The 19300-nt window shown below is 27.6% G+C and overlaps 1 protein-coding gene across 6 annotated transcripts in view; it reads right to left on the reverse strand.

The window, feature by feature from the left end:
• The window catches only part of LOC129969275 (potassium voltage-gated channel subfamily KQT member 4-like), a 355767-nt gene that overhangs the window by 183807 nt on the left and 152660 nt on the right, over positions 1–19300 (reverse strand). For 5 of the 6 annotated variants that reach the window (XM_056083767.1, XM_056083764.1, XM_056083766.1 and 2 more), the window contains exon 1: positions 10308–11303. The exons of the other annotated variant lie outside the window; for it this stretch is intronic. In XM_056083767.1, the coding sequence (XP_055939742.1) occupies positions 10308–10729 (422 nt within the window). In that variant the 5' untranslated portion in view covers positions 10730–11303. Of the gene's footprint in view, positions 1–10307; positions 11304–19300 lie in introns of those variants that run through there. 6 annotated transcript variants of the gene reach the window in all.

Consider the following 19300-nt stretch of genomic DNA (forward strand, 5'->3'; position numbering starts at 1 on the left):
AGCATTATAAACAAAAACATTACAATTACAAATATAAGCTGCAACAGCATTATAAACAAAAACATTACAATTACAAATATAAGCTGCAACAGCATTATAAACAAAAACATTACAATTACAAATATAAGCTGCAACAGAATTATAAACAAAAACATTACAACCTAGACAATAAAGCCAAAATTAACATGTTAATTAAACAAGAATCATAATGGGAAGAATTTGTAGAATGGGAAGAAGCAGAATTTGTAAAGACGAATTTGAAATTAAATTAAGAAATAAATCACCAAGTTATAATATAAGTGAGTGATTCTTTTGTGTTCATGCATCTTGAAAACTACATAAACAGAAAAGTCTTGGAAACTTATTTGACTAAAAGATTAAAAAAAATCGTCTGCTTATAAGAATGAATCGTTTTCGATTCAAATTCACTTATATAAAGTCGATGTTAAGTTCTTCTAGTCGAAGAACTATTTAAAAAATGATTCCAATAATGCATCAAATCAAACCTTCTTAGATCACGAATTTTAATTCCATTTAGTTGCCAAAAACTTCATGCAATACTTTTTCCGTTCAGATTTTTAAGATTTCTGATAAAAATAATAATAGAAAACTTTGTTTATTCAGCGTACGTTAAAAATACCTACTTAAGTAATTTTCATTTTATTTCATACCGCATTATAAAGACCTCCTGGTTTAATTCCTTTTTTTTCTATTTTGGGACGATGAAATTATTTCAGTTCCGAAAACTGAAATAGAAGAAATATTTTAAATACGAAAAATGCATTCATAAATTTTAAAAATTAGTCTTAATTTAACATTAGCTTGGTTTTTCAAATGAAAGCAGTTTATTAGTAATTATTTGATGAAATCCCATTAACAAGCTTGAAATAACAGTTGATTTCGAACAATTTCAAATTTATAGAAAAAAAGTTTTCAAAAACATCAACGAAAATCAAAGTGGCTTAAAATTACAGTTACAAATATGAAACGAAACAAAACCGTAAGCAAAAACCTTGTAACCCAAAGAAAATAAAACAGTAATTAACATATTAATTAAACAAGAATCATAATTTAGTAATAGAAATAAAAATAAAATCCGACAATTATTACAATGGCTACAATTAAAACAGTTAAAATGACAGAATCAACAAACTAAAAGGAATAAAACGCCTAAAGCATTTTCTAAAGAATTAAGAGAAAAATATTTTACCTGTAGTAAGAAGGAATTAATTGAAGAATTGTATCACCGAAATAAATAGCATTTTTTTAATCATAACAACTTTTTAAATTGAAAAATTAAATGGATTATTAATTACAAATTTATGTTTTCGCAGTCATTAACCAAAAGCCTTTGGTTAATCTCAGAATAAATGATAATCTAAGTAATAATTCACACCCTTTATAGAATAATTTGTTTAAGCTTCGAAATATGTAGGATCAAATTGTCAAATATATTTAATATCCGAGATATTTAAATGGCAATATGAAAAATTATTGAATGTTTCATATAGTAGCAAAAGTCTTGACTTTTTGAACGAATCTGTAAGTAATACATTTACATTTAAATAGCTTTTAACAAATTTTATGTTTTTTTTGTTCTTGTTGTTCAGAGACAGAATAATGATTTAAAAGATTATAGTTTGTTTCTAGACAAATTCTGCACTTCAAATCGTTTCACTTTTCATTGTATACAATCAAATATTACTATTTTTTAAATTTCAATGTATGCGATATTTTATACAGATTTTTAAAGTTAAAAAATTATATTTTAGGTATTTTTATACATTTTTGTGTCTTACCTTATCAAAATGATCACATCCAAATTTTTAACTGAATTCCTTAAAATTTTTTTAAATTAAAATACCTCAAAAAACATCTAACAGTTGAAAAAATTATAAATTGTTTTAAACTCATCTGAATTTTTTCATACACTCGATAAATTGCTATTTACCGTTGTGGGTCATCTTTTAGTATTAATAAACACGAGCTTCAAAATTTCCATATAAAATACATTACATTTGAAAATAAATTTGTCAATTTATTTAAACTGAATTTCATTTAAAACTTGCAAAAATTTTAGAATAAAATAAAATTATATCGTGATTTTTTTTAAAAAGAAACAATCGCAATGTTATCAGTTTTCCAATACTGTAGAAAAAGTATAAATCCTTAGAGTAATATATTTAAATAATCATTTGCAAAATCTATCTAAATCACTTTTATAGTAACACTATCCGTTACAAATTGATGAATTAAAATTAAAGAAGAGCTTATGTATGATAATATGCATAGTATGTGTCACATCTTTAAATGAAAAAGAAAAGAAACTTGCAAAAAAAAAAAAAAGCTAGAATATAAGATCAAACTATTTTTATGTATCCGAAAGAACTTCCAAAAATGAAATCAGTTGTAAACATTTGCAAACGAAAACTTCGATAATCTACGATACTTGGCGAACAAGAAATAAAGATGAATGTAAGTTTCTCAAGCTGATTTTATTCATCAAAGGGTCTTGCAGTAGGAAACGGACGCTTCAACATCCAAAGAAAATATGTACAGTTCAAATTATATATATTATTTTTAAAAAAAGATGTATATTAAAGATTATACCCAAACAATGCTATTTTGAATAAAGCGTAAAACAGCTTCTATAGAAGAAAATTATGGTTATTAATTAAAAATGTATTATATAGTTTGTTATTAGTAATATTTGCAGACGATTTGGATTATCGTTTGGTTTTAATGTATCCTGAGTATATTGAATGGAATGAAACTACTGCCAATTAATTAAAATTTATCAAGGCGTTTTCTATCAACAATATTTAAAGATATTTTTAATTTTCAAATGACTTTTTGCATGCTTTTAAAAATATTTATTTTAAAGTATAAAGTAAAAAAAAATTATCATAAGCAAGATCAAGAAATAGTTCAATTATTAATGGGATTTCTATGAGAATAGCGATGATTTTTTTTATAGCAAAAACACATTTTAAATATAAATGACCAAAAACAAATTCAAGTAAATAATTTAAAATTTCAAATTTCGAAGTATTTTTTTAAAAAAAGATTACAATTTATTGTTTCAAATGATAATCATACATTTAAAAAAAACTGCAAATGTTTTTGTAATGTATTTTATAATTTAAAACCATTCCGAAGCAGGAAGTTAAAATTTTCTTCTATTAAATATACGAAACAGAAATAATGATACTGATATCTACGTATTCATGGGAAATTTTTTTTAATAGATAGTGGATTTTATCACTTTTATTAAATAACTTATTTTTTTTAAACATTCAACTTGTTGATGTGTAATTTGATTCTATTAATTTTTTTCAATATAAAAATATAATTCAACTTTTAAAGATAATAATAAACCACTAAATTTTTCATTACGTAGTAAAAACAAAGCATTCTCATTAGAACAGAACTATATACAGTCACTTGAAACAGTAGAAAATTAGATTATGATCTCTTCGCGAATTAATACATTCACAACTTTTTTAAAAATGTATATTTTAAAGCATTTCATAACCATAAAATCTGATTTTTATCTTTAATATTATTAAGATAATACATTTAAATGAGGTTTAGCTCTTTCAATTTTATATCAATTCATTTCTTTGATTAGAAATTAAGAAACTTTAATTTCCTTTACCAGTTCAGTTTTCAAAAAATAAAAACTACTTATAAAATGCTTTAAAATTTTGATTAAAAAAAATGATGTCTTGTCTCTTTAATGAGATAAATGTTACTTTCTGTAAAAAAAAAAAAGATACAAGAATATTAGGAATAAACAATTGCAAAATTTTATAATATTATTTTAAAATTAATTTTATAATATTTTACAAATGTAGTTCTTAATAACAGTAGATCCTAAAGTTCGTTTGAATTCCCGAATATACTGTGTTACTAAAAACGAACAATGTGCAATACATTGTAACTACAAGTTATTTGATTTATTACAGTCATCTCCCTAGCGACGTTTCTATAAAAACATAATCATATGCTGTCGTGTTTTTATCTAACAAGATGTAATTCGAAGATCAATACAATAACCATGTTAATATACCAAGTATCATAAGAACAACCTATAGAATTTTATGATCAAATGAAGTGAAATCGGTTTCATTTCAATCATTTTTCATTCAAATATACCAGACTGTATAAGATATATATATTATATATTCTGTAGCTAGAATTTTTCTTATATTTAACGTAACACATTTCATGATAGTTTGAGTTTACTGCAAAAGAATTTATTATAATTTATTATGAATAGTTCAACAAAATATGTTTCCGTTAGCTCAAACTCAAAAAAGATTACTTGAGTTTGCTTGATCATTTATTTATGTAAACGAATCAATGAGTTTTATATTTACATAGAAGCGAGACAATACATAAAATTTAATTTCTTATACGTTCAATATGAACGCATTTTTTATGCTTTGCTTGAAATAATATTTCATATTTTATTATTTCAGAAATTTAGGTAGTCAAAATGTTTGATCTAAACTCATATCGTTTACAAATTGTGTTTACACACGAAGGACAAATCTTACATCAATTTTTTTGTAATGATTCTTTCAAAAGTTATTATTACACAGTGTAGAATTAGTTGTTACTCTCAAATTGTATAGTAATGGCTTCAAAGAGAATAAACAAGCAATGCTTTAAATAAAACAAGGTAAATATTTTATGCTTATAAGAAAGAACAATATTTTCTTTTAATGAATAAAGTATTAACTGAATACAATATTTTATTGAATTTTAAACTAATGGCATTTCACACAACCAATATAAATTTAAAGCTTGATTAGTATTTTTTTTTTCAATTTTAGAATTATTTTTATTGAATTTCAACTATGGGTAGAAACACTAGCATTCACATTGTCTAGGTATAAATCGGAGCCGACTCTGCTCTAAAACAAGTATTAATGTACGAATTTTTAACTAAACGTTATTCTAAGAGGTGCAAGTTTGTGGCAATGTATTTTATTCACATATTCTAAAATAAAGCATGCCAGGTTTCTGAGGAACTGATTATAAATTTGAGAAATAATTTCTACAGCAAAGCAAAAGTTAGTTCATATTAAAAAAAAATCTTAGTAAGTTTGTTTTAAAAGAAATATATAATTTACAGGAACTCAGCAATTATACAGAAATATAAGACGAATTATTAGACTTCAGCAGCTTAACCTTATTTGTAATGATTTATAGTACTCGAGCTCCGTTTGGGCATCGAATTATGATATTTTTTTTAACTTTTGGGCTAAATTCAGTTATTTATAGACATTAAAACTGGAAAAAAATGACGAGTGATTAATTTGAATCCAAAGTGTTCCACGAACTCTTCATTTAACCAATAAGACAATACGCTCACAAACAGAAGCGTCATCTAATTTGACTGATTAGGAACTATATATTTAAAGGTTAAGTAAATGATGCATTTATTTTTTCGTGTACTCAGAGAAAGAATTGAAATTGTGAAGAAATTTGATTCCCGTATTTAAATATTTTATACTACCAGAAATAAATTTAGAATAACTGTTTGATTTTTCTATAGGCACCATAACTAATAAACTCAACAAGCTATATATATATAAAGACAAGTCAACCATCTAACTCTCCGACCCTCCACGAAGGCACACGGATTTAAACCATAAAACTGAATGACCAGATCGCCGCAACAGCAACATTGGCGGGAACTGTGGTTGAGTCCTAAGGGCCATCACCAGCTACGGTACAACCCTCCCCGAAAGAAGTACGTCTCGTCATCGATGGGAGGAGTCAGATCCCCCACCTATTAGTGTACCCTCCAGGGTGGCGAGATCCAACCACCATGTCGGAAGCATCTCATCCTCATTTCGAGGTGCCCCCGGGGGTTAGCTATATATATATATAAAATGTGATGTGGAATATTTGAATTTTTACATCAGAATTATAGATTCTTACGATATTTTGGCCGAAATATATGCAAGTGAAATCTATATATGAAGGCAATAATACACACACACACAAAAAGAAATGAACTAGTTTGATAAAATTTATCATATCTTTTTATTATTAGAATTGTAAATCTAGCAGGTTGGTTCTACGAAACTTGCGACTAAATTCATTAAAAAGACTGTATACTTATTCGTTTGTTCATTTGTATGTGAGCATGATGAATAATAAAGTTCATAAGAAAGACGCATGAAATTATTCATGTGATTTTGGCGTCGGAATTATTGGTCTATATAAAAGTTTAGATCAAATTGGTAAAGCTAAAAGATGCTCATGATATACTCAATAATACTCAATTAATACTCAATTCTTTTTAGTGTATTGCATTTTTGAGTTTATTTTTATTATGTTTTAAAGCTATAAACCAAAGAATAAATGTAAATACTTTTTAATGTATTTCGTTTCAAAAATTATATTTGGAACAAGTTTCCTTTATATATAATTACATAATTGATATTAAAACTAAAAGAATATGCTGTATAGGGATAACTAGAAAGACTTCATCCCAATATGCAAATACATTCATTCTCCTTTCAAAAGATAAATTTGGTAATCCATCCATCCATCCAAGTAATCCATCAGAGAAAATTAAATTGCTCTCATTAGAGACAGCATATCCAGTTAAACTAGATGAAAGTTAAGTATGGTATATTTAATATAGATTTATGGCTCAAATTAAAGTTATGGCCCATCAGTGAGCAGTTTTTGCACAGTACTTAATGAAAATTTATGATCCATACGTATCTAGGAAATACCTTTGACATGAATTAAGAAATGTTATGGAAATTGTAAAGCATCAAACATTTTTTTTACATTAGAAGAAGCGTATAAATCATTAAAAATGTTTTAAACTAATGATTAAATTTAAATTACAAAATAATTGTCCCTTAATTGATTTCAAAAACTATTTTTATGAATGAAACTACTGAGGGTCCTATCTTTTTCGTTTCAATTTAGTTGATTAGGTATCAGAAGAAAACCAAACTGAGGAATAAGAAACCTAATTGATAATGCTTATACATAACTGTTTTGAATAATTAATAATTACTAAATTACATGTAAAGTAATGTTCAGTGTTTAAAATACAATTTTTAGTAAACAAAGAGAAACTGAGAATTTTATTCATTTTTATTGCTCATGAAACTGAAAATTTGAAATACAAAATAATAAACTTCCAGAACTTTATTCCTCGAATTAAAGGGGTTGGAATTTAGGTTTTATTTCCTCACTTTTTATTGCATTTGATACAAATATCAATGGGCTAACTGGAATATAGCCTAATTAGGCCATTGATCCTTGTATCAAATGCATATGCTATAAATCAAGCGGGCGCCCTTATAAAATGCATATGTTATAGCTCAAGCAAATGCCTTTGTACTATATACATATCCTATAGTCCAATCAAATGTCATTGCATCAAATGCTAATCCTATAACCAAAGAAAATACAATTGTATCAATTGAATATATAGTGCATATCTTATAGCCCAAGCAACTATCCTTATATCAAATGCATAAGTTTTAGAGCAAGAATTCGTCTAGAGACAATTAAAAATTTATTATGCCGTTTTATTTTAATTTTGTACGAAGAAAATTTGATTGTAATTTTTATTATGTTAAAAGTAGAAATATGGTTAAGATTTACAATTAAAAAGGTAATTTTGTAATATTAAATAAATCTGAATATCATTCCAGAAATGTTCATACAGAGACAATCAGTGAGAAAATGTTAACCAAACTTTATTATCAATGATAAACGGACCTGAATGCTGATGCTTAATATTATATTAACGCATCTTATTAACTGTAAAATACCCAATTTTTTACAAGTAAATGGAAAAATTTGATTATAATGTAAACACAATCAGGATGACGGAATTTCTATTGCAAAATCCTATTTTTGGAAAAGTGCAGCTTTTCAAAATCTTAAGATTTTATTCAAAGATAATTATTTTCCTTTTCCATTATTTTTTAGGTACTTTCATCGAGCAGCATATGTCCAATCATAATTATGATTGTGATGTGACCAAAATTAATTTAGTTTAGTGTTTTCTAATTTGTTACAATATACCTTTTCGAAGCTAATATATTTGCCTCTTACTTCTATAGCATTGTACGTAAATAAAAAAAATTCTTTTCAATTAAAAAGCATTTCGGCAAATTTAAAAACGATCTATCTAACCGAAAGCTAAAATCGATGCATCTAAAATTTTTGCAGTTGAATTTTAGATGCATCTTAGATACATGAAGTAGTTAAGTTATACACTAAACAGAAAACGTTATCAATATTTCAAAAAATGACAAACGTCAGCAAATTTTTCATAGCAACATTCATTCATGAACACGAACATTCAATTAAATGTTTTACATTAATATTTAACCTAGGGAATTTTTATGAAATATCCATCGTATCATGGATGCGTATTGAGAGTGGACATTTTTTTATAATCGTTTAAAAGAACCTTTATCTTGTTAGGAATGACATATTAAAATATTTTTGGAGTTCAGAATGATACAAGAAAAATGATTTATTATGTCTGTTACATAAAATTAATCGGATTTGTTATTGATTTGCTAATTAATAATTCAAGATATTTCATAATGTCATGAGGTGCGAAACTGAAGTTTTTGTTTCGCCAAATATTAATCAATAGTTTCTACTAACCTATATAATTGAATACAAAATTGTTTAATTTAGTTAGAAATTAGTATACTTCCTATAGCCTCAGAAAAGGTTTAAACAGGAGGGACAAACTTTAAAACAAGTTAATAACCCAACAACATGAAGATTAAAAATATCACTATTGAAGTGAAATTTTTGACGAAGAAAGAATACATCTTCTTCTGGTCAAATGTTTCAGATGATTTTTAAAAAATCTTGACATTGATATCTTAAAAGAAAACATCGGGAACAAATATTTAAAGAGAGAATATTATTATTGAACCTTTACATATTAATTTTTCTCTAATAAAATGATTCCAATAATTTTGAAACATATGAAAGGTCATTGTAGAAAATCACCAATTAAAAATTATCTGCGTATAATATATTTGCTTCAGTACTACTTAAGAATACCAAATTGTTTATAAATTGCTGCAATTAAAAAATATTTAGACAAGTTCTTGACTTTTTACTTATAAAGGATTTCAACTTATCAAATGAAGCGTTATAATGCATTCTTTTTATTAAGATCAAATTATTCATAATTGTTCAGTTATTATAAGGAAGAGAGAAAAATTTCTTTCACTTAAGCCATGAATAAATTTGATATACATAGTAATTACTTTATAACAACTTTATGTAATATCCGTTTTTCTTTCGTCGATACATAGTAATTACTTTATAACAACTTTATGTAATATCCGTTTTTCTTTCGTCGAAAAGAAAAATTTTCCACACGAACTTCTTCTTACAACGTATTAGAATACTTATTTGTAACTAAACTTTATACTTCCTTTCTTATAATAATGTCATCAGTTATTGATATTATTTTGCATATTGATTAAAAAGCATAATTTTCGTTAGAAAAGCAAAACACACTAGAGCTGATTTTGCACATAGTTGATTCACACATCCCAATATTGAAATATATGATTTGAAGAAAATAAAAAAGCGAAATTACAACACTGTATGGTAAACTATTAAATATATGTTTATATAGTAATTCCAAATAATAATAAATTAAAATTTCAAATATATAAGGCTTTAATACAGAAATAATTAAAAGCTCTATAGCCTTTACAAAACTAGTTAAGGATTACTTTTGGTAAGACTAAAAAATGCGATAATCTGTATAATTCATACATCATATAATCATATTTTTAAACTTTTAAACTGAAATTAATTCATTTATAAATATTATTTGATACAAAAATGGTTGACATTCCCTTAACTTCTCATTATTCTATGAATGCTTACTGAAATCAATACGATAGCATATTTTCAAAACATAAGGACTCATCTATTTATATAAGAGAGGAAATAACTCAGTAAAGGAGTCAAAAACAATCATTTCTACAGCATAAAAACCCAAATCTCGATCCTTAAAACAATACTATTTAATTTTGTTATTTTTATAGGTTAATTAGGCAGATACATTCCCTTCACGAATTCCACAAATGTTCAAACAAACAAACAAACAAAAACACCTCCTTTTGGATCATTTATTTAGTGCACCTGCCTATATGCCAAATGCAGTTTTTGTAGCAACAAATAAATAAACGAGGTTAAAAATATAGGGGTAAAATAATGAATTTCAGCAATGATAGAAGTTCTGAAATGGAAACTGAAATATTACTTACATTAGGGAATGGTATATGACTGCAATAGGTCCCCGTGGCCTGTCAAGTATATTGTGAACCATCATCTGTGCCTTCCTGTATCTTGGATCGCGATGTCTTGGAGGTCGATAATTGATAGGTTTTCCTAGAAGACTTAAGCGTGGCATGTCTAAGCGAGAAGGGGGTCCTTTTCGATTATGCAAATTTCTTAATATCCTTCGAGGGCCCCTTTCCATATCACCTAGCTCCATGGAGTGTCGGTCTTGATAATAGGTATCATGAGCAGATTCACTATCTTGATCATCTGCAGTATCTACTGCACCACGATGCCCCATGGAATTGGCGTCACAGTGCCATGGGGCATTTAAGAGTCTCCAAGTCGGTTGTCTGTTCATCTTTTGTACTTCAAATACATATGCTGAAGCGAACAGAAGATATTCCATTTGTTGTCCATAATGTCTCTTGCACTATATCCCACACAATGACAATCAATCAAAATATTACGTTTATCGATCAAAGTGGAAAGCGATACATGGAATGGTTAATCTTACGCAAATGAAAGTCTTCTAAGTTTACGATAATCTAGTATTCCTAATTGTTTATTTTCACTTGTTTCAGTGAAAGAGATGATCGATGGGAAAGCTATATCTATCAATTAGTGGGGTTTTGCATCGATACGCCCACATTAAATCGATTATAAGACAGAAACAAGCAGATGATGAGCCTTCATGTGAAGCATATATCGATTGTGTGGCATAATTGTAATTGTTCAACGGAGATGAGAATCAATAAAAACATTAGATCAAACAACTACAACCTTAGATATAATATATTCAGCTCAAAGTTTGTAAGCTTTTATGTTCATAGTAATAATATTTCTACGAATGAGATCAAAGTCAATAAAATAATCTATGTCATAGTTTTACAGTTTCTTATTTAGCAGACTGAATGCTAATAGCAATCCATAAGAATTCATGTGAAAGAAAATAAAATTTCATGTTTTATAACGAATTTCGTTTTGTTTTAAGTAGTCACACTCGAATATTAAAATATCAGAACCTTTAGTTTATTTCCAAAAATATATATATCAGAAATAAAATTTCATTTCATGTAATTATAAATTATTTCTAACTTCTTTTAGAAAATTTTTAAAGTACCCTGAACTATTCTTAGAAAGAAATTCCGACTATAGACACTCTATAATTTTTTCATTTAGCCAGTCGCTACCATAACTTATTTCGAATATAAACTACCAGTATTTCCTCAACTGCCGTAAACAAAATCAGTTATTCTTATGAATCTTGAGCAAAATATATCTTTGATAAACTCGTTCCAAGATAGAAGAAAAGATGCAAATATCTGAAAAGCGAAAATTGAAGAGATTATATTCTTCCTTCAAAGCCAGCTGCTTTCCAGATAGAATTGAAAACGCTTCATCATAGGACAGCAAATTCAATTCGCTTAGAGAAAATACGTTACCATTCAAAGAACTAAACTATGTGCAGGATTTTAATACCCAAAGAAATTCTTCGGAAATGCTTTTGAATAGATAGTTGCTTATAAACGATTCTACAAAAGGAATTCGTGAAAATGAACTAATGCATCAAATTACTGCAACAGTTTAAACTTATTCTGCTATATTTCGTACACATTGTTATAGATATATAATTCAGAATATAATTGCATAATCTAAAAGACTGTAATGGCATTTAAGCAATTGATAAATTGCACTGTACAACTTTAGGTACGTGTGTAGCGGCTGTCACTCAGATAAACGATCAGAATCTATCGATAATTAATGCAAAGAAAACAATATGAAATAAGAAGAAAAAAAAACATCAGAAACAAACTCAATCTATAATTTACAATAAAGCCCTTAAACTGAAAAGTAATATAATGTCCTGTAAAAGGCACATGCATTAGCATAAAACTCCTACACAATATAGAAATTTAAATAGTTAATTTCAATAAAAAGTAGTCTTACTTTTTGAAAAGCTGCCTTAGCATAAATATTCAATAATTTCAAAAGACATTCAAATAGATAAGTTGAAAAGGGAGCTAAAATGTGAAACTTACTTCTAACTATATATAGATTTCTTATATCTTTCCCAGTCCTAAAAAGGCAAAGGTTTAAGAACTTCGCCTTATTTTAGGGAAAATGGATGCGAGAATTATTCCTTGAATATCATTTCCTACTTCAAGATATAGGAGTAAGTTACTGTACATGTTGAATATCCAATAAAAATGTATGCATTGGAGAGGGCTTTAGATGCATTTCACCAGCTGTATAATTTCAGTGGGAGAAATAGTTTTTTCATAAATATGTATTCTGCATCAAATATAAGGTTTTAGAAATATTGGGAAGGAAATATTATTTGTTTCCTACGCAATATAATCCTACGAAGCTCGTTAAAGAGATTTTGGATCTTGAAAACCAAATCACGATAATATTTTAGCCATAGAAATGGGAATATGATAAATTAGATTAATAGCACATCTATTCAATATATATTTATTTTTATTGTAATATTATAATCTCTTAAATATTTAAAAAGAATATGACTTATATAATATATATCATAGACATTTTTGTTTAAATATAACTCTCATAAGATTTACTAATTACTCTATAATATATTTTAAATGTTTAGTTAGTTCAAGCATATTTACTAAAATACTAAATTTAAAGACTTCTTTTTCCTTTAGAATAAATATTTCTACCCTCAACTAACGATTTAAATATCACAACATCGTAATTCATGTTTCAAAGTTATCACTGCATTTGTTAAATCGAATTTTTTATACATGCGAAGACACATTTGTTTGTTAAAATAAAACGTATGTTTACAATTAATTACAGCTAAGAGAAATCATTCATTAACCATATTATGATTGAACTAATAATAAATAAGATAAAAATGGTATATACGTCTATTTTTTGCAGTAGTAAAATAGAAAATTTACCAAAAAATTTAAAGAGTAATCTAATAAAATGGAGTTTAGAGCATTTGAGTGGAGAAAAAAAAATAATTAATATTTCAAACTACACTTTTAAAATTCCGAAACAAGAAAATTCCGGCAAAAATAAAATTCAATACAAATAAAAAAAATTTTGGTGTTATCAACAATTAAAATGTGAATTCTTATTTTATATTAAAGTGTATATTTTAATATAACATGAAATATAAAGAATAATATCAGTTTTTCTTTTACACATAACTTTTACTTATCAAAACAATTATTAGTTCTTTCAAAATTGTATTAACGTTTTTCTCATAAATAGTTTATAATTAAAAAAAAAAAATTGAAGTTACACGGGGATAAGAGTTTTATGTATTTAAAGAGTATTTATCAAATATTATACCTGATTTTTATCAATATCTAAGCAAATTAACCACAATAATAAGTAATTTTCCAGTTTCCGAAAGAATCCAATGAAATGAAACACACATTATAGGACAAACATTTAATAATTTCCTTGAATTGAAATTCTCAAAAATCAAAATGGCCAAAAAGATCTTTTTAGGCTTTATGATTTCCATTTAAACAATGTTACAACTCGTCATCATTCATTTAAATTACATTCAATTATTCGATTAAAAAAAGAATTGTTGATTTCTTTTGTAGTAAATTGGAAATAGGAGAAATTGAGTTGTTTCGATTGAATATATTTTTCTCCAATGAAGACCTTTAATGCAATAAAACTTCAGAAAATCCAAAGAAAAAAAGCTCTATTTCCTTAGGAAATCAGCACTGTCACATGAATTCTAGGAACTTGGTGTTAACGTAATAAATAAAATCTTCAAATTTATAAATTTCAAATCTTTTCGAACACAACATAAATAAATAATAAAGCAGAACTTCCCCCACTTTGGAGATCCAGTAAAATTTTTGAAAATTCAAACATGTAAAACTAACTTTGCCACACAAACTTCACATTGCTCCTATAGGGCACAGAGAACACATCAAAAAAAGGAATCCAAGAATAACAAAGGTCTTCGAAAAAAAATCCTTCTGTGTTTTTTCTCGAACCAATAAAAATAGATATTTTCTTTACGGATCACACGTTTAACTGAATCAAGTAGCAAGTTGGAGTGAATCCTGCCTCTAGCGGTTCTCGCCCGCGCAACTGCGATGAGATAGAGTAAGTGACAGTACTCGGGAGTCGTTTGGCTCACGTGACCTCTTTGAGGCTGAAAAGCAGCCAATCACGTTACTGGATTCTTAGTCTTAACTTCAGAACAAAATCTGAGTGCTAAAACTTAGGAAACTGTAAAGAAATATAACTAATCTCGGCGTAATGCATGTACATCAATTTTAACTTAAATGAGAACATTGATGTCAGCATATTGTTAAGAAATTTGATCACAACATCCAAATTAATTGAAAAAGAAATTATGAGAAATAAAAATTAAATATTAATTTTTTTTTCTGCTTAAACAGTCTATTAGTATATACGTATACAATTAGGCATTTTGGAAGTTAAACGAATATGATAAGTGACATAAAACTGAGTAATTTTTATTAATTTATACCTTTTTAATTTTGATATAATTAATTTAAAATATTCCTCTCGTATTTCTAAATTTTTCATTCATAAAATTTAAACATTAGATTTAAGAAGCATCTAGATCAAAATAGAATAGCTGATATTTAAGAGTTTGGACTCTGAAGCAGAACGAAGCATGTAAGAAAATAATAAATAAGGTTTATTATGATTTTATTCGTTCTTATAATAAATTAGAACAAATGAATTTGCAAATATTGGTATTAATCACATATAAAATTTTTTGAAATTCATTTATTACATATCAGATAAAAGATTATTCGATTTTTTTTGTACTAGTTTCTTTCAAATAAAAATTTACGTCATAGCTTCTTTTTCTGTTTATATGGAATGAAAACAAATAAAAATTTTAATAGCTATTCAGAGTTTAAAAGATCCTTTAATCCTTTAACTTTGAGGAACACACGAGGTGTCATTACTTTATTATCTTAAATACTAACTTCAATTGAAGCAGATATAATAAATTTCAGATTTTTCTCCTTCAATTCACATGTATTTAAAATTTATAATATTTATGATTGATTTCTTTTTGTGAATTTCGGTGCAATTACAGAATTTGGCTTAGTTATATAAATATTACGTTTTAAATCAATCTGGGACTATTTTGACACATACCTCCTAATTTTGAATCACGGCCAGATGAATTGAATGACACCTGATCTGATACTTCCCTTTCCAAACTTCTGCACCTCACCAGTAGGTGGATATTCGGTCACAAGAGATTCAATGTTCATCAAAACTGCTTATGCAATGGTTCTACAATGGAATCGAATCTCGAGCCTGGAATACAATAATTCGGAATCTAAAGGTGGGTTCACACGAAGCCAACTATTGCGCGCAATAGAAGGTCACGCCTGCTTCAGGAAAATCACGTGACTGCAACGGGACAATGGCAAATGGTTGTCCCGTCGGGACAACCATTTCGCGGAACTGTTAGCCTCGTGTGAACCCACCTTAAGACTTTACCACCAGGTTATCGCGACCCCTTTGCATTTTCAAACTGTGGTCGATTGGCGAAAAGGGTCGGAACTTCTCTTTCCAGGTTTCAATACAACAGTGGTGGGGAAGGACATCTGCCCTCGATCAGGGATTTAGTGCGCCCCAGGCCAGCTTACATGTCAATTCTTCGATGGAAATGGATTCGAAATTGTGAATTTACGATGAAGTCCTTTCGGTCCAAAATTATAAAAATATCTGCCATGTTAATTTGAGGGACAAATTCCGCTATGGATGAATTTTAATTCTCATGTCGAATTATTTTTACTGCGACATTTAAGGACCTTTGAATTTTAGAGATGATTTATATACTGAACAGATGTGATATGGAATCGAACACTTGTCCTCTGATCTTGAAGAAACTTTTGATAATAAAAGTTATAGAAGTAGAATAAATTAAATTTTTCGTTTTTAATTATTAGAAGAAGGATTTTTTTTTAAAATCACAAATTGGATTTGATAGAATAAAACTGATTTTTTTCTAATTATTTAAGTAGCAGATAAAATCTCTCGATACAGATTGAATTTGAAATCAATATAAAAGTTTCCTTTTTTTTAATCTTTCTTTTATTTTTTTTCCTTCTTTTAGTTAAAGGAATATAAAAAAAATTCTGTTACAAACTGGATTTGAAATCAACTGAATTTTTTCCCTATTCATTAGAAAAAGGAATCTTTTCGAATTCCAATTTAAGTTCAAAGTCAAATGTAACATTTAAAAAAAATTTATAAAGAGGAATAGAAAAAAAAATTTCCTATTCAAAATTGACCGCGAAATTAGAATATGTTAACGGTCGCTTTAAGAAAAAAAAAAAAAAAAAAAAAAAAAAATCGTAATTTTATTGCTGATTATTCGAAAAATCACAACTGAAAACAAATTCTGATTTGAATTCAATTAAAATACTTCCATTTTTTCATTTAAATTTAGCTTATTTGTATTTATATCCCGTTTTGAAGGAATAGCAGTGACAATTTGTAACGAACCGCGTAATTTTGAACCGCTGTTATAACCTGAGCAGTCTGTAATCGTCTACATCACACCAAAGGGAGAATGCTTGCTCCAAGACGTCAGCCTTAATGTTCCCCAGACCCACATAGAAGCGCCAGTATTGCCTCTTTTCCTTTAAATCTATATATAAACCTGCAGGAATAGACTTCTCAAAAATTTCTTGCATCTTATCAAAATAATGCTATCCGCGCTCCTCGTATAAAATTTTGGACCTTGGGTAAGGCCGTGAATACTTTGCATGGCATTGGTGAACAGTAACTAGGAAACATGGATATTTGGCATGGAGAAAGCATTTTTTACGGAACATAGTACGATTTTTGGCCATTGATCCTTAGCATGCCGTTATTGCACTGGTATCCGAAAAAAAGAATATGTATTTTGGACGTCTTTTTTTCTAATCAATGGAAACCAAAATTTCTCATAGAGATACAATTGCGGTCAGAAGACTACATACCAGATTTAATTCATTGCTTTTATGAGTTATACAGCCTTTCATAAATTCGGTTCAAAATTTAAAAAGAATTTTTACACTTTAGATGCTAAATCTGTGAACAAAATTTTATTTATCTAAATGTTCTATTTTTTTAACTATCACATTTAAATGCAAATATAAGTATAGCTCAACGCACAGTCAACCCCTTGATGAATTCTGTTCACATTTGATAGGAATCTAAATTTAAGATGAAAAACTTGTGAGCCAAATGATGCAACTCTTTATGTTTTATAACTATCGTGTTCACTTATATTCAGACAGCTCGACAAGTAGTCTTCTTTTAAATGGAACTCGATAAAAATCGACAAATTACGTGTAAAGTGTTTATTCCATATTTCATTCATCTAGCTCGAAACGCTTGTCTATCGTGTTCACAAATAGATGAGCATATTCCAAAAAATGCGTTATTCGAAATCATTGAGATCTAAATATTATTAGACAAAATTTTGAGTCCGAATTTCTTGAAGATTACAATACCTTCTCTTTGTATAGCTCATACATAAAAGTAAAAACACCCGATTAACTCTTATAAATAAACGCATTCATAGCGAAATTATTAAAGAAATGAGTGCAGATGTGTACATAAAATGTCAATTTCAGAGTCAGCGCTTGCATATATTGCAAATATTTAGCTAGGCATCGAAGTGAAATGGAAACTACAGAGCATATATTCTCATATCTAAATCTCTTGCGAACCGCTTGGATGGATGTGAGCAGTTTCAATTACAACAACTGAAGGGATCACTTCATAAGTAAGCTTGTGATCTGAGCTCCAAGTACCGTAAAATCGGACGCCTGCTTTAATCGCACAGCAGTGCTCCGAGCGATAAGTGATGCGGAAGGGTTAATAATTCCGCTAAATGGTCGCCGGACACTGTATGTTAAAATGTTAGCTGATACGATCAGGGGAATGTGTTTTCAAATGAAGTGCTTATAGAATAAATGAATTAGGGTAAACTGAAGGTTGAAATGTCGGCACGTGTGTTCAGATTACTGAAATAAAATAAAAAGATTAAAACATAATAAAATAAGTTTTTAAAGCTTATTTTTTTAAACTTATTAATATCCTGGTTTAAAGCATTGATATCAGCCTATTTCTTCAAATTTGTTAGAAATATTATGATTAGGATAAACGGTGCTGTTAGATTAAATACCAAATCTTGTTTTTAAAAATTTAGTTAAAAGTTTTTTCGAAGTTAAAGTTATCTACAGTCTAGATTATCTACAAAATAATATATTTTTTGTTTATATATTATGTTAATTTTTTTTAATATCGTAAAATAGCAAAATAATGATTGTTTTCAAATTCCTATTATTATTTCAAAATAAATTTAAATTCTTTTTACAAACCAGTCGTAGCGATCTACCTGAAACTTTCTCGCATCTTCTGTAAAAAGATCATATCCCTTTAACTCCCTATAAAATTGCGGAGTTTGGGAAAGACCGCGAATGTAATGCATGATATAAGCATTACGAAATATAGATTTTTATTTGCGAATATGGCCTATTTAAAGAAGCTATTGTACGTTTGTGTATTTTGAACGCTTTTTTGACCAATTAAAACCAAAATTTGACATGGAACCATAATTTTAATCATTAGTTAACATACCGAATACCATTGATTTCATTATGTTAACTAGTTTATAAGTCATCGTGTTTACAAGCATACGAAATATATGCTTGTAAAAGGGTTGATTCTATCTACAGACTTACATACAATCAATCCTTTGACAGAATTGTTTCAAACTTTTATAATAATCTTCAATTTAGATACTAAGTCTGTATGCCAAATTTCATCTGACTAGTTCCTTATATTTTGTAATTATCGGTTTTACTTGTGCTCGAATAATTATATAGACCAAATTCGTCTGAAGGAATTTTGTTCAAAACGTGACAGAAATCTACAACTTTGGCTTAAGTCTATATAGCAAATGTCAGTATTCTAATTAAAA

Source organism: Argiope bruennichi, chromosome 5, assembly GCF_947563725.1.
Source record: "Argiope bruennichi chromosome 5, qqArgBrue1.1, whole genome shotgun sequence".
NCBI classification, from domain to species: Eukaryota; Metazoa; Arthropoda; class Arachnida; order Araneae; family Araneidae; genus Argiope; species Argiope bruennichi.